The following is a 23,898-nucleotide window of genomic DNA, read 5'->3' as shown; positions in this document are numbered from 1 at the left end:
TCCCCTCTTATTTTTCATAGGAGGTTATGTTTACTACCTTTTAATCATACAAACAGGGAGCAGAAAATTAAGTTGCATCCGTTAATTATGAATAATTAAACAATTCAATTATCAGGCAACACAAGGCAAGCACAAATTATTCATAACAGCTCTGTTAAGTAGTGCTATTTTGCTTAACACAACTATCAGTTAGGATGACTAAAAATTTGCACATCTAAAAGAGTGAAAGGAGAGATTGCCGGCAAGACTCACATTAGGCAGCCACCAGAAGCGCTTGATTCATGAGTCTACAAAAAGAACATGAAATTAAAACACTGATGGAACCCAATCATGGAAGAACTACTAAAAAACTCTTGACTTGGATAAAAGCAGCAGGGCTGCAACTAATTATTATTTTCATAATTGACAAATCTGCAATATTTGAGGCTGATCGATTTCCTAATTATCTATTTTTCATTTCATCTCTAAATGGAAGAAAATAGTCAATAATGCCCACCACAATTTCCCAAAGCTGAAGACAGTCAATCAAATTGATTAGACAAAATAATTAGTAACTATAGTTGTCAGATAAATAATATGAAATACTCAAGTATAGTACAAGTACCTCAAAACTTTTTTTATATATACAAAAGAGTAAATGAGCTTAGTTAACTTTTACCACTGATGAATGATACTCACTTTGGAGACATCTGATAGATAAGAAAGAAAAAAATGATCAATTTGAGCGAAGCTGGACAGAAAAGAGACACAGGGGTCAGCACTTAACTGGCTGGTCAGGCCAGCTGTTTCTTGATTGAGTAATTGAAATGAATACACCTGTGGCTGGACAGACTCAGCCATATGAAACATGCTGCTTTCATTTTTTCTTTGTCAGAATTTATGTAAGACTGCGGTCAGCTAGTGGCCATGGGGTGAGCATTTAATGGATTGCCAACAGTGAAGTGACACATTAAACTTGTAGCACTCATTCCTGCTGGTTTTCTATTCTGGCAGGTAATTGTCAGTGATTGCTCTTACATCCCATCTTAGGTGGAAAGTAGTGCCTGAATTAATAGCTACTAAAACTAAGCCAGCCAAGGTAGCTGATCATTTTAGGCTTAGCTTACAGAAAGCACATTAGACACAAACTAGAATTATCGGCTAAGAGCTGTGATGGAATGAGTATTCAGATCATTTTGGGGCTGCAGCTAACAATTATTTTAACTGATGATTAAACTGTTGATTATTTTCTCAATTAGTTACTTAGTTAAGTCTATAAAATGTCGGTGAAAAACCTCCACCCGTGTTTCTCAAAGCCATGATGACATCCTCAAATGTCTTGTTTTGTACACAACCCAAGATATTTACTTTGCTCTCATAGAGGAGTAAAGAAACAAGAAAATATTCAACATTTAAAAAGCTGGAAGCAGAGAATTTTGACTACTGAAACCAATTCATCAATTACCAAAATAAATAATTTAGTTACAGTAAGGAAAACTAGCAATACTATAGTCTAAAAATACTGAGTAAAAGTATTCGATTCACAATCCTGCTTAAGTCAGTTAAGTACAGGACTATTGTCAGAAAAATGTACTTAAGGTATCAAAGTGAAAGTACTAGATATGCAGAAAAATCACCCCTTATCATTATATGTGTATACATTATTAAAATGATAATACTGATGCCTCAACCTGTAAGTAGCATTTAGCTAACTACTTTATATACCACTACGTTAGGTAACAACTGGTTTAATCAACAACAATGTATCATATTATATTTTGTGATAATTCTGTTTAGTTAGTGTGCAAATTTGTCATCTGCGAAGTAACTAATATCTATAGCTGTCAGATAAATGTGGCTACACAGTGGAGTAAAAGCTAGTGATGAAAAAGTAGCACAAAATGTAACGCTAGATCACAAAAAAGTAAAGTACCATTAGGTTACATTGAAATTTCACTTGAGTAAAGCAGCTATCTGAATCTATTTTTCTTACATTCCACCACTGCTAACAGCAAAACTTGTCTTTCTGAGTACAATGTAATACTCGGTTTACAGGTTTCCACGTTAACGTTACTTAGCTACTTTAGAGTAGCGTAAACTTTATCAGAAAGACGGTTGGATATGAGGTTAAATCCAGCTAGCAGTCACTTTACCTTCTTTATTATGAAATAGTTGTTTACTTTTCCTTCAATCTAACATATCAAACATATTTGGCCAGGTATCATAGAGGCGGATTTTCTCAACGCAACAAAGCAGGAATTGAGCTGCTAGCTTGCGTCTTATCGTTCATATTGGTTATCTTTTTAACCACGCCTCCCCATCACTAAGCAACCACCACCTCCACGTGCCTGCTTGTTTTTCCACGTCACTTCCTGCGCGCCAGATACTGACAACAAATTGTGAACTAACGTTAGATGTTTCGTCCTGCGTCGTTCGTACTAATCTTACAGTGTTTCCCCTCTTTAGATCAGCCTATTGGTAATCTACTCTTCCACGAATGAATGCTGACATATGTCTAACACCACTGTGGCTGCATTTTGTCGTTTAACTGTTGCCGCCCACGCTAGCAACGTTAGCTGCTACCGTTAGCAGGGGATGCTGAAGCGCAAGTTTCCAAACCTTTAAGATAGCGGTCATAACTGTATTGATAGTCCAGATGGGTTTACTTTGATCACTTGTTTGTAGGTAACTAGATGTTTTGGCTAGCCCGGAGTGTGACCGATTATCATCTGAATTTGTAAATGACCAAAGTAACGAGCTAGCGCTAGTTGCAACAAAGTTCATCGTCATGTCTAATCAGCTGACTGCAGAGCAACAGCGGAAGATTGAGGAAAACAGACGGAGGGCTTTGGAGAGAAGAGCCCAAAGACTTGGACAGACTACCAGCAGCAATAAGCAGACCTCTGTAGGCTTCAGCGGTAGTTCAGTGCAGTTACAGCCCTCGAAACAGAACGGTAACTCAGATCCTGCTACCCTCTCTCATCACAGAGAGACACCCAGCTCATCTTTTGCACCTAAACGGTTTGTTCCACCCATCACAAAAGACTCCCAGAGCTTCTGTGACCAAAACCAAGGCCCAAAGCATCAGCATTTATCTGGCACTGGCAACCAAATCATCCAGGGTAATCCGTGTGCCTCTGCTTCTTCGAGACAGGTCAGATTTGTGCTGTAATGTTAAGTCATTTATGACTATTTGTTTGGAAGAAAAAAATAACTTAAAGTATTTCCTAAGTCCCAGTAACGTCTGTCCTTGTAGATGCAACTCATCGACCCGCTTCCTCAGACAAGGAATCAACACGTGAGCAGCCCCGTCTTGACTAGCGCAGGAAGCTTTGGTGTGAAGCCTGCTCATCCCAAACCTAACCTCACCTCCACCAGCTCAGGTGGTGCAGTTGGCTTTTTCTACAAGCAAACTAATAAACCTGCACAAAGTCCTGTGGCACAGCTTCCCTCAAACTCATCAACTCTGAGTGTTGTACCTGCAAAAAAGCCTGCCATCTCTGTAAGAGGAAAATGTGTACCTCATACAGAGGACCGCTTCAGAGTAGAAGTGGGCTACCATGCAGGGCTTATTGCAGTTTTCAAATCCATCCCTTCAAAGAACTATGGTAAGTATCTGCCAGTGCAACGATGCTGTTTTGCCACTGAGTCTTGATGCTCAATGATTTTGGTTTTGCAGCCCCACATCCTTTGCCACTCTTGCGGTAACCACCACAAATGCATTATCAACCTGTGGGAAACAGTGGATTAAATCACAAGCATATATAAACACAACTCAGCAACATTTTCTTTTGTTTAAATATTGTCTACGTCCTACCAGTGTCAGTACATTTTCAGGAACAACAGGGATGTAAAAATACTTGGGCAGCATCATACATTCAAAACTGCGCTGGAATTTAAACACAATATTTAAGAATAACAGCACACCGGAAACTGGCAGCATACTTTTTTTTTAAGGTATTGAATGATTTCATGTGTACATTTTATTACCAAGAGTAAACAAGAGTAAACAGTCTTCACCATTGTGTGTCAGGTAGGTCTGTTTATCAATCCTCAATAGCTTTTGATAACTGACATACTGTATTGTGTTCAGTAGCAGCAGGCATTGCAATTTTCAAATAATACCAGCATTTGTGAAACAATGCATCTGTGCACATAAACATGATAACCTGCAAGGCCAAACAAGTAATGAATGGCTGACCTCACCGCAACAACAGCACCGGAATCTGCTATCTTCTAGTCAAAGCTCCAGAGCTCTCCTCTGTAGAAGAAGCCAGGCACACAAATCCTTCTTCCTTACCGGTGTCGATTTTCTACACAGAAAATCCAAAAAGACTAATTCCAAAGTGTGGTTATTCTGTGCCATATGTCTGATTTTGTGTGTTGACCTGTGTGTCTGTGCTGTCCTTCCCTGAATAATGAAATATTCTGTTCGTCCTCAGACCCTGCCACAAAGATGTGGAACTTCAGTCTGGAGGACTATCAACATCTAAGTATGAACATTAGGGAAATATAAATAGGAACACCACTCCTTTTTTTTTTTCTTCCAAAGTAGCCTAAATTAAAGGCACAACAGAGTATTCGTCTTTTTCCGGGCTACTGCAGCTCCTCTGTCTTCACTCTGTGTTGCAGTGGAGGAAGCAGCTGCTATCGCCTCCGTGTCTTTGAGGCCTTTGCCGGGAATGGACGCAGTGGATGTTGCGGCGGCCACCAGTCGAGCTCGTGACGGCGCAGCACTGGGAGCGCTACTGAAGCTGTGTAACGACTGGCACAAGCCTGGAGCCATTGTGCAGGGCCAGTGCATCCTGGTCTCTCAGACAAAGTTTGAGGTTGACGTCGGGTATAATGTCGACGTCATTGCGGCGTTCAAGCAAATGCCAACGAAGAACTATGGTAGCAGTCAGATTATGCAATTAAGATTCTTTCTGCCTTTATCGTTTTTTTATTATTTGCATTTTACGGGTTCTGATGTTTGTTTTGTCTGTGTGCGGCAGACATGAAAACAAGAAAGTGGAGCTTTTCACTTGAGGATTACAAGAGACTCAGTGAGTAACGTTTGCTTTATTTAGCCGCTTTATCTGTGTACTCCTGTTTGTCTCTGTTACATTTGACATCTTGTCTGACCGTGCTGTGTTCCACACCCAGTGGATCTCCTCAGTGGGATAGCAGCAGTGGAGGTGGAGCCTCTGCCCAGGGCAATAGTCCAGGCTTTCTCTGCCAGGTTTGACGGGACTGAAGCCAGGTCTTTAGACGTCCCTGAGGCAGACCTCTCCAGCATCGACCCCTCGCTCACCCACAGTCTCATGCCCTTCCAGAGGGAGGGAGTCAAGTAGGTGCCTTTGAACAGCCATTAGTGCTCTCTCTGCATGGAGTAGCCAATAACTCAATACCAGGAGACAGCTATTTATCTATAATTTGCTCAGTCTTCTGCAAATGAAGAGATATCATAGTAAGTCAATATTTGTGTGCCATTACTCTGTGATTTCAACTTTTATAGATTAAAAGGGAACAGCGTGACTTCCACTCACTGCCCTGCTGTAGCTTTTCATTTTCTTGTGTCTTTGTGTCCCTGTAGTTTTGCAGTGTCTAAACAAGGCCGCCTCCTCCTGGCTGATGACATGGGCCTGGGGAAGACTGTGCAGGCCATCTGTATAGCAGCCTACTACAGGACTGAGTGGCCCTTGCTGGTGGTGGCTCCCTCCTCTGTGCGATTCACCTGGGCTGAGGTAAAAGCATCCAGCAGTTCATTAAAGTTTTGTGCCCAGAAGAAAAATGGCTCATTACTTAGTAGGTGTTAGAGTTTATCACTTTGTTTCCATTTAAGGGTGTCATTATCAGTCTGCATTAAGTCAGCAGGCACTCACTTAAGAATATCCTTCTAGTCCCCTTTTGACAAAAGCTCTGTCCTACACTTTATAATGCTGGTTCCTGCTTAAAGCTCTCTGCATTTGAGGAATGTTAATATTGTTCCCCAAGGACTGCTTGCACTCTGTTAGGTACTTTATCTTCACTAGGGTGGCAGTATTAAATGTCATGCTTCCATTTCATCGTCTCATGGGTTTAGATGATAATTTGAATTGTGAAACACTGATTTATGAAGAAGATGCTAATACAGTTTTTGTTTGGCTGCTTTGTTGCATTCTGTTATTTATAAAGGTCTGCTACACCTGACATTAAAGCTTGAACTGTATATTTTTTTTACCCTTTGCATATTGTTTTAGATGATCTGTTGGGTTTTTTCTTTGATTAATACAGTAGAAAGGTAGACTGGACATGTGTGAGAAAGACGGGATGAAATACCGCAAAGGTCTCTCGTTGACGTGAACCTGAGACCTGTAGCTATATGGTACACGTCTGAGGCCACTTGGCCACATTGACATCCCTACACTTGGCAATCATTGAAATGTTTAGTGCCCAGTTGCCTCTGTTTTCCTTCTACAATTTCAAGGCTCTGTAATTTCGAGTTCACCTCGGGTGTCCCTTTTTCTGTCCTGTAGCATCTTATTCTCTGCTTAACTCACAGCAGCATCAACCAGGCTGCAATAGCAGAACATTTTCAGAAGAGCTTTACTCAGCCTTCTGTCTATTGACAAGACAAGACAGTCTGTTCTCTAAATAGATATCTTGGATCAAACGCAGTCCCCCAATCAGTTGGAATCGCAGAGGGGAGTTTAGTCACAGGATGTTGTCCCCATTAAAGGACTCTTACTCTGTCTGGCCTGGCTCTTATCTGCACTGCTAGCCTCGTGCATTTGGCCAGATCTACTGCAAAGCATGGGAGTTATAACTTGGTGAGTGTAAGCCAGGCTGACAGGTAAATAGAGAGTGAATTGTCAGAAACATTTGGGCCACAGCGGGCATTTTTTCAAACCACAATTGGTTGTTTCTAAATTGGAACACTGAATAGAAGTTAGGATTAATTACTAGTGATTAGCAACGTTCGAACCAGCTGTCAGTCACAACATTGTCACTGAAAGTTGTTCATTACAAATTTCAGAGACTTGTCTTATTTGCAGTGGCAGGGGAAAAGCACAGCCTGAAAACAGCACTGTTATTCTGAGGAGGTTTGTTTCACACTGCAAGTATCTATGCCTGCAGGCCCTCAGACGCTGGCTCCCCTCCCTGAATCCTGACAGCATCAACGTAGTGGTGAAGGCCAAAGACAACCTGCGGTCGGGTTTGGTCAGCATCATCAGTTACGACCTCCTGAGCAGGATGGACCGGCAGCAGCCAGGAAGCCCCTTCAGAGTTCTCATCATGGTAAGCTGTGTGGTTGAACTGTACAGTAATTAGAAATGACTATTCAAAATATATGCTCAACTCTTGGTTCCTAAATCCTTATTCATGCCGGTCAATAGAGTCATTAATTATGTGTATATTATTGTGCCCTTAAATGCAGTTTTTGTATGTCATACACAAAATGCATGGTTTTGTCATTCTGTGCAGGACGAGTCTCACTTTCTGAAGAACATGAAGACGGCTCGTTGCAAAGCAGCATTGCCTTTGCTGAAGGTGCTGCTTCTTCTTCTTCTCTCTTCCGTTTAATGTTTTATTTGGATGAATAATTTTTGTAGCATACATCAAAGAGGTTATATTTTCACTTGTTAGTGGCGTTACCTGGCCCTCAGCAGGATATCCCAAAAATATCCAAAGAAGCAGATCAAAGAAATCCTGGAAAGGTTTCCGTTACAGTCCTTTAAGTCACAAATCAGATTTGAGGGTGTTCCAGGTTTTTGCAAGTAAAATTATCCAGAAACTTATTAAAACTCCTGGAACAAGATCCAGATTTACATAAAATTAGCCTTCAGATAGACCTCGGGCCAGATGAACATTTGATTAGATTTTCACAGCAGGCCAGACCTGGGAACTCTTCCATTATTATGTTTTTTAGCTATAACTTAAAAAAGGGTCAGTTTTGTAAAATCTTTTTCAGAGCAGACATTTTGACTTGTCACAACAGAAAAAGCACAGCATCAGGCAAATTTCGTTAACAATGGCTCAGTTCCATCAATTGTTCCGATGAGCCGTGCCAGTGAGCCAGCATGCACCGTACCAGGATTGTGGTGGTGGGAACAGTAAGTTGGAGAATAGATCAGCCTTGGCAGAGGGGTGCCCCCTCGGAGGGCCTTATATTTCAATCCGTGAAATCAGCGCTGCATGACGCGAGTTTCCAAAAATGCTAAATAACCATCTCATGCCCACCGGATCTACAGGGTCCTCTGCATCACAGTATTACAGAGAACATCATTGTTTTGTAGATTTATAGAATAAGAGCAGGGTTTCAGTGTCCCGGACAAATAGGAGAAACTCTTGTCAAATATTATCCGTGTTTATGGACCCTGTTTTCCCCACCTTTTTGTGTCTAAGTGACTAATGGGGACGACATGTTTTTCCAGTATTGAGCGAGAACGCTGCAGCTGGCAGCCACAATCCCACCGGGCGTTTGCGCACTGTCCCTGTACGTCCACTAACAATGTATTAGCCACTCAGGTTGTTATTCTGAGTATTTGACAACATTATGGAAAGGATCCCTACAGATAGATATTTCTGTTAAAGAGTAAGACTCTTTTTGTTTAACCATAAACAGCTGCGATCTCTTGCCAGACTCCATTTACAGAAACTAATTTTATCATCGTAAAACGCGCTTCATTCAAAGTCGACAGAAATGAAATAAGGCTAAAATCATCTTGGTTCATCTCTCTGCTGTTCCAACAATCACCCGTTCTGGTGTGGTTGAATTAAAACCTTATTTCACCAAGATAGACGTGAAAATATTGGGAGAGGAGCGAGAGGGAGGGTGGACATCAGAGAGGCAGCGAGGGAAAGCAGCGTGTAGCGCCAGAATATTTTCACATTTAACATTATGAGCACAGAGATTTAAATATGTTAGACTTCAACAGATTCTCCCAGTAAAAAAAAAACACAGTAATTACCGGATAAGGGGAACCCTGCTGGTAACATAGATTCACAGACCAGCTGAAGCATTTGGCTCATGGCTTGATTTCATTTCTTGCTCTGTCACCTAGACTCCCACAGCAGTGCTCTGATCAGGCTTGTTTTTTCATCCTCAGGCAGCGAAGAGAGTGATTCTTCTGTCTGGGACCCCTGCCATGTCCAGACCCTCTGAGCTCTACACCCAGATCCTGGCAGTCAGACCCACACTCTTCCCTCGCTTCCATGAGTTTGGGATGCGCTACTGCGATGCCAAACAGGTAGCTTAAGTCCTAAGACGCCTCGTCTGTCCAAGTGTGATGCTTAATACTGTCGAGTTGTTATTGGCTGTAATTCCAGCACACCTCAGAGAACTTCAAGGACTTTAGGAGTGGGATTAGCAAAGAGCTATTTTTCTGCCTCGCATTTTCTAGTCTGCAGTTCATTGAAGGGGATGTCCAGTAAATGGAAGGTGGGAATATTTTGCAGGTCTGCTCACAACAATAGGATAATAAAGGTGAAATCAGTGTGCTTTAAAGCCAGCGTACGTCAGTGAACAGTGCGTACATGAACTGAAGAGGTTTTATGGTGTCAAAAGATTCCTTGACTGTCTTTTTTTGTCTCTATTTATTTCATCTGCTTTTGTTGCTCTACTGTTTCCACTTAATCTCTTTGATTAATTTTAGCGGGTTCAAGTAGGGAACACGCTTCATGATTTAAAGGCCAATTACATCCTTAATTTGGTCATGATGACTCATTTTAAAGATTGTGGAGATTTTGCACTGCTCTGTAAAATTTGGCTTTATCACCATGGAATTTGCATAACGTGGCTTTTGCATCCCGATAGAGGCTCAGACCAGCTGGAGCTGTAACAGTTGTGACAGATGTTTCAGTCCTGTGACTGAAAGTGAACTTTTCAGTCTTCTCGTTAGTCTCTGGCTTGACTGGCATTAAAACTAATCCCAGTGTGTGATTAAAAAGAACCTTGACATTTAACAGTCCAAGGCTGCCTGCTCTTGAGGTTTTTCTGTCAAATTTACGTCATGTCTTTGTCTCGCCATGCCTCCTTCCTACCATCCTCTATTGTTTTCCTAATTTCCTCTCCTCTTTATCCTTCTCTATCCCCCTCCTCCCCAGATGACATGGGGGTGGGACTACTCAGGCTCATCTAACCTCGGTGAGTTGAAGCTGTTGCTGGAGGAATGTCTGATGTTGCGCCGCCTCAAGTCCGACGTCCTCTCCCAGCTTCCCGCTAAACAACGCAAGGTCGTCACAGTGACCATAGATGGTATCAACACCCGCACAAAAGCCGCTCTGTCAGCTGCTGCCAAGCAGTTGACCAAGGGGAGTTCCAATGTAAGTCACAAACATTTCCTACAGTCCTGGAAAAACTAGAAATGTTTTTTTTACATAAGAATTCACAAACTTTAAGAAGCCAGTCCCTGCAGGCATTTACAGTCTTGCTGTCTTTGGAATTAATGCAATGAATCAATATTTTCTTATTTCTTTACTAAATATTTCTCAAAAAATGGTCGTGCTAGAAGAAATGAAATAAAAAATTTGGCCAGTTGCGTCACAGTTTTTTTCAGAAGAGCCACTGTGACATTCTGTTGCAATAAATACCGAAAACTGTAAGATCCCGTTGGATTGAGTGGTGCCATGAAAGTTTCTTCATAATTCATCTCTCCACCAGATCATTTTTAAATGCCAAAGTTGGAAAATGGCAAATTATTCCCAAACGTGTACGTATCCAAAATACAGATTTGATGACCAGCAGATTAAATGTGGTCCATAAAAACATAGTACCTGTTCATTGTACATATAGATAACTAGGAACAGAGGTTGGGCTGGGACCCTGTATCAAGTCAAACAGATCTAAATGACTAATCTAAATCTAAAGCTAGATTTAAAGCTTGATGTTTCACTTAAATTATATAGAATATAATATATAATAGAGGTTTATAGATCCCTCTACATTCCTCAAGGTCACCTGTTTCCTAAAAATAAAATGCAACAGAATGTTCAACTTTAAGTGGAGTCTGTGTGATTAAGAAGGCATCATAGTTAAGAAGACATTTATCCCAAGAAAGTGAGCTGTATTGGTTCTGTCCTCTTCACATGAGGGAGTCCTTTCAGGCCTCAAACGCACACAAGTGCTTTTAAACTGACCCAGAATACTCCAGGGAGCTTTATTGTAAGAGTTCTTCTACTCTCTGATGGGAGTGAGTTGCTGAGCTTGATTGTTCATAATCACGCTGCTCCTCAGAGTAATGGCGGTCTTATCAAAGCATCAAACAGAGTCTTGTGTCAGTTCTTATCTTGCCGCTGTTCCTTATCTCTTTTTCAGAAAAAGGAAGAGAAGGAAGCCCTCCTCATCTTTTATAACCACACAGCTGAAGCCAAGCTGCAAGCCATTATGTAAGTACAGACCCTCTAATGGCAGGGGATCAGTAAGTCGAATCAGCTTAAATTTGATGAGCACTGAGATTAAAATGTAAAATGAATCAGAATCTTTTGTCAGACCATTGTGATTGCACTGGATTTGAGATCACTTATTTTCTGTCACTGGCAGGGAGTACATCACAGACTTGCTGGAGGGTGGGAGGGAGAAGTTTCTAGTGTTTGCCCATCATAAGTTAGTCCTGGATCATGTTACCAACGAACTGGGAAAAAAGGTGAGTAAGATGTACAGATACCACGCTGGGCACAAGCCTCACACGCGAAGAAATATAATTTTGACATGAAAGAGAGCATTTTGACTTTTTCAACCAGACCAGCTCTTTCGTGGGAGTTGAAGCCAACCCTTAGGTCAACTCTTATCAGTGTCTGTAGGGAACAAGCGTGGGCAGCGCTGAGCACATTTCAGCTTAGTACTACTTCTCTATGAATGATCAGTATCGTACATTTTAAAAGGAGGGGTTGTTAAATTAGTTTGCTGATTTGTACTGACCCTGACCCTAACCCACGTTTAATGGATAGTTGTCGGGTGATTGTGTTGAAAACGACGCAGCAGATAAGATCTTCTGTAATTTCTCCTGCAGAATGTCGATTACATCCGTATTGACGGGACCACTCCGTCAGCTGAACGGCAGCAGCTGTGTGAGAAGTTTCAGTACTCCACCAACACCTGCGTGGCTGTACTGTCTATCACCGCGGCTAATATGGGACTCACCCTGCACTCTGCTGACCTGGTGGTCTTTGCTGAACTTTTCTGGAACCCCGGGGTAAGCCGTGGAAAGATACCACTGCAAATTACAGTGTACTCAATGCGATTACTTTATTAGGAACAGTGCAGTGGTTGCAGTATTCAGTTTTAGTTTCAGCCCAACCCATTTCTTTTAGCCTCTTTTAGCTCACTTTTAGTTTTCCAATAGACACTCCTTGGTGAAATCTTCTTGGTAGCTGATTCTTGTCAACCCATTTTAAGATACTTGCCAACACTAAACAACACACGGAAGAAAAACATCTAAAAATCCAGTTGGAAGAGGCTCAAAGAGAGCATAACATGAGTGAAGAAGACTTCCATTCTTCAGGTGGCCAGACACATGACTCTGAATTAATACAAATTTTGCCCTGAGTCTTATAATTAACTGGCACAGTTTTGCTAACATGTTAGCCTATTCACTATTAGTACAGTGTATTTTGTATCTGTCAGTGTGTTTTAACGGTTATCTACCCTCTAATGGCCAACATCAGGGCTGCGCACCCGCAGTCTCGCAGTAGTGAAATGTCAAAAAGTTTGTATCCCTGCTTCAAGGTAGGAGGAGAAGGAACAATGGAGGATAGTGCTGTCCTTGTTCATACATTTAAACTGAGAAAGAATTTCACTTTTTTTGGCAGCCATTGCCCAAAAACGCCAATTTTCTGTGGGAAATAAGTCCACCCTATGTATGTCAGAGGAAGCTGTCCAAACTCCCACTCCCTCTTCATGCCGGCAGTCTTAGCTAGGAGAGGTAGCAGTGACAAAGATGTGACACAGATCGCAGCACAGGCAAATGGGTCATTCTAAAATTGAGGAGTGAAGGGAGACGATTCTGCAAAAAAAAAGCGAAATTCATTATGAACTGATTCCTGTACTCAAGCCGACCTCTGTGCCAGTAACTACAGCTTCAGTTCCAGGAGGAATCTTAATAGTGCTTTAATCTCAGCGGTTGGCAGCTGAATTATAAGGCTGAATAACGACTTAAAATTTTAATGATATTTTTCTCAAGCAGTTGTCGACCTTTAGGGGTCACTGCTGCTGAATGAAGGCAAGAGCATTTGGTAATACTAAGAAAATTCAATTTTTGCTGTGCTTTTTTTCTACAGGTTCTCATTCAGGCAGAGGATAGGGTGCACCGTATTGGACAAACCAGCAATGTGAACATTCACTACCTGGTTGCCAAGGGATCTGCTGATGATCACCTGTGGTATGTGACAGTCAGTATGACCCAATTACATTAATAATCACACTGTTTTAAAGTCTCTTACCTCCTGTATTAATCAGTGTTCCACTACTGTCTGCCACTGAGCCAAAACTGAAGCAGCAGGGGGTCAAGTTAATGCGGGTTGTGTGATATACATATTGTGACAAGCAGTAAATTGGACTGGATCTGGTCAATTATTATAATTCATCTGTGCATTGATGCAGGCCAATGATCCAGGAAAAAATGAACATCTTGGAGCAAGTGGGTCTGTCTGAGTCAAACCTCTCAGACAACGCAGTGAACGCCAGCTTTCACTCCAAGGTAAAGTCTGCATCAGTATATAATAAACATAATGTATAATCCTGTCTACAGTTTCTAAATTCAACAGCATTTACATGAGAGCTCAAAAATGCGTCTGCAGAGTCAGTGATGTTACCTGATTATTTGGATTTGTTCAGGACCCTAACCAGAGGAGCATCATGGAGATGTTCCAGAGATCTTTCAATGCGGATGACGACATGGATGAAGCCATCTTGCTGGAGGCTGCAAACGAGTGGGAGGACAGCCCACCTGAAAACAGCTCTGGTAAACACCATGGCATGGTCGAACAAAGCCCCAGCAAAAGGAGCATCAAAGACTATTTCAGCAGATGACTCAGAAACTTTCCATGTTGACATTTCATATTAATGTCACTTTGTTTTGCTCACTGGAACAAGCCCCAGTTTCTAGTTTTTCAGCCTATCATGACTGATATGAACGTATTAATACATGCTGCAGTTTTTTTAATCAATGTAAAAATAACACCTTTTTTTTTGCGAAAAACAGAAAATAAATAAATGTCTGACTCAGGGTTGTTTTAGAATCCCTCTGAAATTTAAACCTGACTGGTTACCATGGTAATGGGATGTAATGTTCAGGTTTCCTAAAACAGTTACTCTGGTTTTACCTGGGAAAAAAAAGTTGAGTTCATACATACCCAGTTGCAGCTGATCCACCAGCACACATCTGATTTAATCCTCAATTGTTAAGACATTCTGTCACCGTCAAGGAAAAGCATCCAAATCTAATTACTCTTATTGATATTGTCACAGCATTATAGCAGTTTAAATTGATTGTATTTATTGTAGGCAATTCAAGATATATCTACTACTAGCGTACTCCCAGTGGTGACTTTGCTATGTACCCACTACCACCACGTACATAGAATGTGTAAATGTTACATATATGTCTTGTTTATTTCATGATTCATAAAGAGTGACAGACAACACTACTAAGCAATATTACAGAAGTCTACATTACAAGAGAAACTACCAAGTGTGGTTATTAATTCAGTTTCTGGAATCAGTGCTCTGGATCATCACTTCCTCCAGTCTGCGGACTGCAAGGACTTAAATTATGTAGGTCACCTGTAAAGTAAGAGAGGAAAATTAGCTCAGGTCTTCTGACAACCGCAGATTAATGAATTCCCTATGTAATGAGATCCTGCAACCACTAATAGAGTATTCGATAGTTATGTTGCATTGTTCAAATTCATCAGCCATAGGATTCAAACATTTTGACATCCAAGTGTATTAATACTTCAGTGAAATAGGATCACAAAATCGTCCGCAGCCACAATGCAGCTGGTCATGATTTACTTCTCCCTCTCGACGAAGAGACTGTGACAGCAGTTTACATCTCCATTCCAGCTGATGTTGGTGACATTACGAAGATCAGTGACATCATTTGTGTCTGAACAGAAGAGATACCTCTCCTTGCTCGTGGAATGAATGAATTGCAGTATTAAGAGACGTATCCACTGGCTAGCTAATCTCAGTTCCCAGGGTGTAGTGCAGTGATTGCTGTGTCCCAATTCAGAGGAAGGATTCAGTGAAAGATGCAGGAAATCTGGCTGAACCTGCATCTCCTCCCCAAAATTCTAGCCTCACAAAGACCAAAAGTAGTTTTAATTTTAACGGTTATAACCATTGTTTAAAAATCAGTGGTAAGGTGGGATATGATCCAAAGGCGTAGATGGAAAAATGACAAATTGTAGACTAGACGAAATACATATATGTAGAGTATCTATATTAGTATATACAGCATATATAGTGTTATATACTGCTTGTATGCCTGTATGAGCCTTTGGGGAAGGGACAGGCCTTTGTCTGTGAAGGTTCAAGCCCTTGAACTGGGCCAGCTAACGTCAGTGAAACCTTTTTTCTTAAACTTTTCTTACCTTCATGTTGATGATGATGACTATCAGAAATTTCTTCTGTTGTAGATCTTGACATTCCTGTGTTTTTATCTGCAGAACTGTCTTTTTCTTTCGCTGAAAGAAATCGACCTTTATTTCAAGTTTACAGTATTTGTCATTTTAACTATAAACAACATAGCTGAAGAAATACTGTTTCTAGCAGAAATAGGGGATAAAAAACAACTAAAACCTAAAAAGCATCAGAACAGAACTGTTATTATTTGAGACAGATGAAAATGACACACACTTTTACCTAAAATGGATGTGTCAGTATCACCGGTGAGCTCTGTGTCTAAGCAGATGTCACCAAAGATAAAACGGATCTTCTCTTCCGCATGCTGCTCATTGGAGGAGCCGTGGACTGAGTTGTGGAGGATGTCAGAGGCAAAGCGGGCCCTCAATGAGTTTGGGGAGGTCATCTTAGCTTGGTCAGGGTCTGTGGGACCCATCATGGCCCTCCACTCCTCCACCGCATCTTCTTTAGTCAGGATGAGCATCAAACAGGGCCCGCTGAAACAAACAATGACAGGATGTTCATATAACAGACAGTAATGGAAATCTCATTTAACTGCAATTAAATTGTCGAGCCACAACGGGACACTGTCTGTTGTTACAATAAGCAGCCTTTGACTGCAGCCTCCCAGTATGCAATAATTTGGTGAAGTGCAGTTGAAAGATGTCTGGACGTTTAGGTTAAAATTGGGCTATAATTAGTTCAAATGTTTTTTAGACGTTGAGGTTAAATCTAGAGGTGAAATTCAGTTCATAACATGTCAATCACTGTATTTCAGTATGTATCTATACCCATTGAAATGTAGTTTTTAAAATTCTGTTGAAACACTATATGTAATCACTTCTTAAAATTACAGTAGCTCAATTCTGACCTAAACATCTTGGTGAGTATTGATCTGCAAATCACCAAAATCAGTGCTTTCTGGGTGATGCAGAAATTTTGCTGCCCTGTCTGGTTGACTTTTCCGCCTGGTCTTAAGTTAGTACTTAAATACATTGTAAGAGATAGCGTGTAACCTTAAATATAAAAACAAACTTGTAAAACATTCAGTGGTTAGAATATAAAACTACAAATTAAGGCTAAACCTGATATTGAGGGATAGTGACAGTAAAGGTAGTTTCTCAGCCTGAAGAGTCCAGCCGCACCCATCTTTCTGCCCATTGTGTCCGAGCAGTTGTGTAACAGCCAAGTAAAGAGGCTAATCGGAGCGGAAGATAACTCTAAAATCTAGATGTGTGGTGGAACAAAGAGTGAAATTGAGATGGACTTTACAGCCACTTGCCTGAGGCTGCCTTGATTCTGAGCTGCTAAGATTAGTGTTAAAAGCGCTGTTAAAACTTGCAGCGGCAACAGGAATTAGGGCAGGTCTGCTGTGGTCATTTGCCCTTTTCCTTTTGCTGTGTCCTGGATAGACTAACCGACACATGAATTCCACCAGCTGGCTGAAGAAAGGTTTCTCTTTGTGCTCTTTGTAAAACTCCTCAGCCATCTGCCTTGATAGCACCATCTCCTTCAGCTGCGTTACAGAGAAACCGCTGCCAAGGATCTCCTCCAAAATCGTTTCTGTCAGAGTGAACAGACAATACGTTGTAAGGATGATATCTTTATCTGTGCACATCTACACAAACTCAAGTTAATCAATTTTTTATATTGTTCTAAAAGACCAGAAAGGACCTCTGTGTTCCTCCATAGCATCAGGTTTAATCACTGCCAGTGTTTGCTTTTTAGGGAAGAAGAAGCTGATCTCTCGCTCTGCCTCTTCATGGCTTGCACTGCCATGTAGCTGGTTGATAGGCTCGTTCTCCACAGCAAACTGGGCCCTTAGACTGAGTGATAAAGGGCGCAGGAGTCAGCATTACAGGTGTGAGTAGACTGTTAGGTACCATCTAAATCTATCCGCTAATATTTGATGGTTTCCAGTAATTCTTTTCGGATGAATTGGTGAAATTTATTGTACTTTTCTTCACTTTGGCTCACCCTGCCTCGTCTGCTTCTACTTCAGCTAGTGTTTTTCTACATTTTTTAAGATTGTCATTCAAGAAACCCCTGAAACTGGAGTGAACGTGGTGCATTGCATGTGGTGAGAGACTTCTGCAGAACTTTGTCTTGTGACTGCACTACTGTCAAAAAAAGTTAATTTCCTGTGTGATGGTAGAATGTCGGCACAAAAGCTGTCCAATAGATTGAACTATGAAAACTCTGACTGTTGCTCTTCTATCAGTAATTATACCACAATGACTTCTGTGGACTCATTTAATTGTATAAATGAATAGAACCACACATCACCCACCATTCAGGATTCTCCTCTCTGGCTTTATTAACGTCAGCAGGACCAAGGATGTTCTTCCAGTGATGAACAGCTCCTGTTCTGGCTAGTGCCAAAGCTAGAACTGGCCCACTGTAAACGTACACAAGTTAAAGAAAACATCCGCAGTAACATACTACTCTTTAGATTATTTAAGAGCATTGTGTAAGTCACCTGGTCATGTTCCGGAGCAGTGCAGGGAAGTAGTCCTCCTCAACATGCTGGAAGTAAAACTGTCTGACTTGCTCCTCTGTCAACATCACCTCCTTTTGGAGAGCCACAGTGAAGTCTGACTTGTGGATTTGAGCCAGGATTTCTTCTGTAGATTCATAGATATAACATCCACACTCAATTGCCTATTTATTAGGTACATGTAACAAATGTAGCCTAATATCATAGGCCTGCAAAATACGATTCTACTGTATGATCATTTTTGGGGGATACAGTTCATAGAGCTGTTGGTCTGTACTGCATTATACAGAGAGGTGGGCTGAATAAAATCATAGAAACAGCTGTTAGTATAATGCAACAAAATTCAGCAGCACCACAAACTGCACCCTCCAGAATGACCACATAGTTCACTCAGCACCTCTCTAACACAGTTTGAACAAAAACTACACATCATCATCATCGTCATGAAGGTATGATTATTGTACTTTATTGCCCTGTATTATACTGCATTCTACTGTATGATCATTTTTGGGGGATACAGTTCATAGAGCTGTTGGTCTGTACTGCATTATACAGAGAGGTGGGCTGAATAAAATCATAGAAACAGCTAATTGACAGGCTTAATATAGATAGTTGCCAATTTCTAGTTTGAAGGCGTGATCAATTTTTCTGCAGTGATCAGTTACAAAAAAAAAAAAAAGACCTTTGCTGAGGGAGTCGAGAAGCAACCCCACTATGTCGATATGAACCACCTTTGTGTGTGTATCTGTGCTCGCACATGTGTGTACTTGTGCTTGTGTATTTGGCACGGGCTCTACCTCTGTTCTCTCTGGCAACGTCAGGCCGGATAAGAGCCAGTGTCCTCTCCACACGCTCTTCCTCCCCATCCTGCTCCGTTACCGAGGCCGTCCTGAAGTTGGGGAAGAAGAAGGCGAGCTCCCTGCTGGCCTGGTCGATGTCCTCACTACCGTGCACTGCGTTGAACAGTGTCTGTGTGCCGTATTGTGCCCGCAAGCTGCAGGAAGCCAGGGGGGAGAAAGGAGAGGAGAGCAGATGGTTGCTCGGCTGGTGCTCAACCAGAGAGAAGCATAATGTTTGGGTGTGTCTGACAGAGCAGGCGAGAATGTGCTGTTCATTCGCTTTCCCAGACTTTAGCCTGAGATTGCTTCACACTGCTGCAATCAACAGTGCACGAATAAGTGCCTATGCTATAAACAAAGTGTTTGCAAAGACACAGGAATGACCATTTCATCATACTGTATCTTGCAGTTGTAATGCCAATGTTGATGTTTTCTCAGCTCATTTCTTTTGAATGTAGCATATGCATCATTTCCAGTAACTAACCTTTCTGGTTTTTCTCTCCTGGCTTCTTCTATGTCTGCTGGGCCAATGAACTCACGCCATGCTGGTACAACATTGGCTGAGCCCTCAACCTGAGAGAGTACCAGAATATGGGACGGACCGCTGGACATGAACTGCACCAAGTCCTCAAAGCAAGCCTACAAACCACCGTTACATACACGCAAGCACATCCAGAGACAAGAGCATACACATATCAGCAATCTGTGATTTACACAGCAAAGTTATCCAGGTAACTGAGAAACCAGCTTCTTAAATCAGGCCTTTACAAAGTAACATTGAAAATTATACTATAATTATACTATACTATAAATGGTAATAGTATGAATTCATTTTGTAAAGGCAGACACAATAAATATACTGTACTATACTATATATGGTATTTTTTAAATCTGTAATCATTTAGTCCCATCACAAACAGCACAATAAGCACATAAAAAAGCCGCTTACACAGCAGATCTATTTTGAGCCCTGTGCAGAAATGCAGATGGAAGTGTGATGTATTGCAAACTAATTGAAATGATTTTTGTGCTGGTCGTGACTGCTCTCCCATTAGGGTGTTGACTCAGAATTTAAATTGCCCTGACTAACCTCACGAACACACACTGAACAGATCAGCAGTTTGACTAGTATGCCAGTCTCTGCATTGAGACAGGAATGTGGTACATGTCTATGTGATATATGCATTTTTGCTGTTATTCTGTTCTCACCATACAGTACCTCTGCTGCTTTGTGTCGGTAAAAATCTTGAGCCTCACTTTCAGTCAGCGTGCATTCCTCGTGGGCCAGGATCTCAAACCCAGCGTCTTGAATCTAGCCAGGGGTGTAATGTCAGGGTAATGAGCTATTGTCAGTAGGAAGGCTTGAGACAATCTTGTCTCCTCAGAAGGTGAACAGTGTTAGTCTCTGTGTACCTTCATAATGATCTCATTTGCCTTGCCGTGAGCAACAGCATCTGGTTTGATGATGGCAACTGTGTAGGACTTACTGGCAGGAACTACAGACGAACAGAGTGATGATCAGCAATGCAGATAAAATGTTAACACAATCATGATGACACTGGTAAACAACAATGGTATTTACAGTATCAGCAATACCAAAGACAATAAGAAATGACCAATAATATGATTATATTGTTTCCACAATACCAATTATGCTTTTTTCATTTTCTGCCTGCTGAGCCATCTCCTCTTCTTTCTTCTCATCATCCACCAGACCATCATCTTTAATCTGGCACAATAAAACCCAATGAAAACAGTGAGTCCCTAAATACAGACTTTCTTGTATGAGTTAACTAATATTGATTAATCTGCCAGTTATTTTCTGAATTAATCTACAATTGTTTGGCCTATAATGTCAGAAAACAGTGAAAAATGGCCATCCTGGACACCCAAGGTTATTTCTACTGTACAAATTGCATGTTTTGTCTGACCAACAGTCCAAAATCCATTGATATTCAATTTACTATCACATAAGACTAAGAAAAACGCTAACTTCTCACATTTGAGAAGCTGGAGCCAACCATCAACCCCTTTTCTCTGTCTGACTGTATATTGGTGGGTGTATCAAGGTGGCAGGTTTGATCTGTGTTGTGTTTTTTTGTATATATTTGTATATATATTTTGTACTGTATATTTAAAAAAAGACTTAACAATTACTCAATTGTGAAAAAATAATAAACTAATTGATGAACAACAAAACAGGCCATTTTCATAAAGAACAATTTGACCTGTCACAGTAGGTAAAAGACAGATGTAAATAATAAAATACATGATGGCTAAATATTGTTTATCTGCTACAGTTTTAGGGTCTGGTGCTGTGCATGCTGGCTCTCACACTGTCATGGCTTTCTGGAACACTTGGATACAACAGAGCCATCGTTAACGTAATTAGTAGCACCTGTGCTTTTCCTACTATGACAAATCAAAATTAATGAAATAGGCCTATTGTTTGAGCTCTAAAATGAACATATGTGTAAATGGACAACTGTACTGTGTAAATGTGTAAGTGAATGTGTGTATGTCTAATGGCTTACCACTTTGCGTTCACCACCTTGCTCCAGGACCAACTTCTCCTTGGCCAGTTCCTCTACAATCATCCTCTGAAGGAGAGGAGCATTGGCCCCTCGCAGCACAGCCAGCAGCTCCCCGCCCTGCTTTCAACACAAAGACCTTTTTCATGTTTTTTTTAAACAATTTTTAATCAAATTTAACCTAACAAGCAGTGACATACAGAGATGCTTTGACTACAGCAGGGCCATGTAAGCAAACCACAGAAGATGCAAAAACCTAGTCAGCAACAGCAAAATATAATTTATAATGTATACAAAATAGGAGCTGAGGAGTACACACAATTCTGAGAGAATTAATAATATAAATGAAATAATGGGCAGCGCATCACCACCAGAAAGGGCATGACTCTGGGCTGCCCATTACAGAGTCAGGATAAAAGGGAGTATAGACCGAAAAGAAATATAGAAAATAAACAAATACACAAATAACTAGAGAATTAAAGTTATATATATATATATTATATATACTGAATCTTGAACACACACTTTTACTGTACACATACAGTATATACACACAGACTCACCCCAAAGAAAAGGAAGGTGGGCTCACATTTCCCTCGATATTTCTCCAGAGTATCAATGCTATCTGCCTCGGCCTGCACCACATGGACATGCACACACACACACACACACAAACACAAACAAGTTTAATGCTGCTCCCTCACAAATCTTGGTTTCAATGTAAATTCTTCACATTTTAAATTAACCCAGGGCTTACTGTGGCGAAATGTAATAGATCATCACCGAGTTCATTCTTTATTTTTCGCAGGAGACTAACCACAGCTCGACAGGGACCACACCACTGTTGGTACACGTCTACAACTAGAAGAAGAGAGACAGTGCATGTGTGTGTGAGAGAGAGAGAGAGACAGAGAGAGACAAAGAGGAAGAGTGGTAGTCCAAGCACTGAATCTGCAGTTTTCCAAATGAACACAGTGGGGCAGCAGCACACAATAAATCACAAAAACAAATAACAGCTCATTCACATACTTTTTTATGTTGTAAGTGTACAACAGCATTGAACAAAAGCTTAGAGATGTGATGCTGACAGCAGATTGCGTACACTACAAAGGACATAACAATTATTTTACCTGTGAAGCTGCCTTACCTGTTAAACCTTTGGTTGCAAGCATCTCCTCCCACTGCTCTTGGTTTGTGACAGACGCCTGGACGACAAGGAAAAACGAATCAATATCAGGGCTTTATCAAGCTAACAGTTAGCTTAAAACACAGGAAGACTCTTGTCAACATTTGTCCAACCTGCAGACTTGCTTCTTTCTTCTTGCCTGCCATTTAGTCGGTTACTCAAAATGTGTGAAGCGCCAAGCGATATTTAAAGATAAATCAAGCTTAAGTTGAGTTTAGTTTGCTTACAGTTAGTAGAGTACTGTTAGTTTAGACCTTAATGCTAATAAGCAGAGGTGCTAATATGTCACGTTCTGCGTCTCGCGCTTGTTTGGCCCCTGGTTGCTAGGCAACGGCGCCTTCCGCCTTCCGGTGCCATCGCAGGGATCCGCCAGGGATCTAACGTCTGATTGAAGTACGCCACAGTAAGAGATTCAGTTCGTTAGCTTGTGTTATCACTAATGTCACGTTAATGCGAAGCCAGCTCGTGTATTCTTGCTGCGCAGGGGAATTAGATTAATTGCACATAGCAGTCATAATTAGCTCAGAGTGGGAGATACAACTCCTCAGATGCTCTATCTTTCAACTGACAGGGATCTCTACTCGACTCAGCTCAATATTCCTATATTTATGGGTTTTTAAAAGTTATTTTAATTAATTTGATTTATACTATACTATACTATACCATGCTATACTATATATAAACCATAAGGACTTCTAAGCAGCATATTATCCAAAGGTTATGTTATCAAGGCTGTGCAGTTACTATAGAGAGCACAAACTGCCCAGTCTGATATCAGTAATATTCTTCATTATATTTCACATTTTACTTTCCCTCAGACTCAAAAACATGATCACAGACATTAAAAAAAATACATAAATGATGGCAATGATAACGTGTAAGTGACACAAAACAATCAGCATAGTAATATCAACAAGCACATTCACACAATCCCAAACCACACACACCACATCTCTGTTACAAGAGGCATCTGCACAGAATTAACACAAAATTAAATTAATTAACACTGCCGGACAAAATAGCACGTCGAAGCACTAGAAACTAAAAATGAAGGTAAATGCAAAAACAAAAGAAGTCTTGAAGTCATGAAAAGAAGCGCCGTTAATTAATCTCAGTGAGTTAGGCAAAGTATTCCAGTCTGATGGTGCTTTAAACTTAAAAGCACATCTCTTTAAAGATTCTGGGCACATTCTTTAAAAAAAAGAGAGAGTGTTGAGTGGGTATGATGATCCAAATGGAACTAAAAGCTGTTTTAAGCATTAAGCGTACTTAAAGTAAAT

General features: G+C 40.9%; 2 protein-coding genes across 2 annotated transcripts; one reads left to right on the top strand and one right to left on the bottom strand.

The window, feature by feature from the left end:
• The first annotated feature begins 2,371 nt into the window (after positions 1–2,371).
• On the top strand, positions 2,372–14,155 carry smarcal1 (SWI/SNF related, matrix associated, actin dependent regulator of chromatin, subfamily a-like 1). The gene is made up of 17 exons (XM_041950951.1): positions 2,372–3,133; positions 3,236–3,587; positions 4,422–4,472; positions 4,612–4,872; positions 4,974–5,024; positions 5,125–5,308; positions 5,555–5,705; positions 7,078–7,239; positions 7,426–7,491; positions 9,051–9,191; positions 10,048–10,266; positions 11,258–11,328; positions 11,483–11,585; positions 11,952–12,134; positions 13,219–13,319; positions 13,541–13,637; positions 13,775–14,155. The coding sequence occupies exons 1-17, from the start codon at positions 2,768–2,770 to the stop codon at positions 13,967–13,969; spliced, it is 2,754 nt and encodes a 917-aa protein (XP_041806885.1). The 5' UTR covers positions 2,372–2,767; the 3' UTR covers positions 13,970–14,155.
• Positions 14,156–14,615: 460 nt separating this feature from the next.
• Positions 14,616–22,764, bottom strand: nme9 (NME/NM23 family member 9). The gene is made up of 17 exons (XM_041951282.1): positions 22,732–22,764; positions 22,580–22,637; positions 22,190–22,293; positions 21,996–22,067; positions 21,436–21,552; positions 20,549–20,630; positions 20,315–20,397; positions 20,121–20,213; positions 19,386–19,540; positions 18,860–19,056; positions 18,045–18,189; positions 17,856–17,963; positions 17,240–17,391; positions 16,984–17,128; positions 15,806–16,062; positions 15,535–15,627; positions 14,616–14,722 (listed from the first exon to the last, which is right to left on the bottom strand). Exons 1-17 carry the CDS (start codon positions 22,762–22,764, stop codon positions 14,658–14,660), a joined length of 1,959 nt encoding a protein of 652 aa, XP_041807216.1. The 3' UTR covers positions 14,616–14,657.
• Between the last annotated feature and the right edge of the window lie 1,134 nt (positions 22,765–23,898).

This window comes from Chelmon rostratus, chromosome 13, assembly GCF_017976325.1.
Source record: "Chelmon rostratus isolate fCheRos1 chromosome 13, fCheRos1.pri, whole genome shotgun sequence".
In the NCBI taxonomy this organism is placed as follows: domain Eukaryota; kingdom Metazoa; phylum Chordata; class Actinopteri; order Chaetodontiformes; family Chaetodontidae; genus Chelmon; species Chelmon rostratus.
Note: the sequence above shows the minus strand (reverse complement) of the source record. Positions and strands in the feature narration are given on the sequence as shown.

Coding starts and splice junctions, on each gene's coding strand:
- smarcal1 (XM_041950951.1), top strand. CDS start 2,768: ATGTCTAATCAGCTGACTGCAGAGCAACAGCGGAAGATTGAGGAAAAC. Junction 3,134..3,235: donor CCTCTGCTTCTTCGAGACAG/GTCAGATTTGTG, acceptor CTGTCCTTGTAG/ATGCAACTCATCGACCCGCT. Junction 3,588..4,421: donor CATCCCTTCAAAGAACTATG/GTAAGTATCTGC, acceptor GTTCGTCCTCAG/ACCCTGCCACAAAGATGTGG.
- nme9 (XM_041951282.1), bottom strand. CDS start 22,764: ATGGCAGGCAAGAAGAAAGAAGCAAGTCTGCAG. Junction 21,553..21,995: donor CCACCTTCCTTTTCTTTGGG/GTGAGTCTGTGT, acceptor TGTTGAAAGCAG/GGCGGGGAGCTGCTGGCTGT. Junction 20,214..20,314: donor CAAATGAGATCATTATGAAG/GTACACAGAGAC, acceptor ACCCCTGGCTAG/ATTCAAGACGCTGGGTTTGA.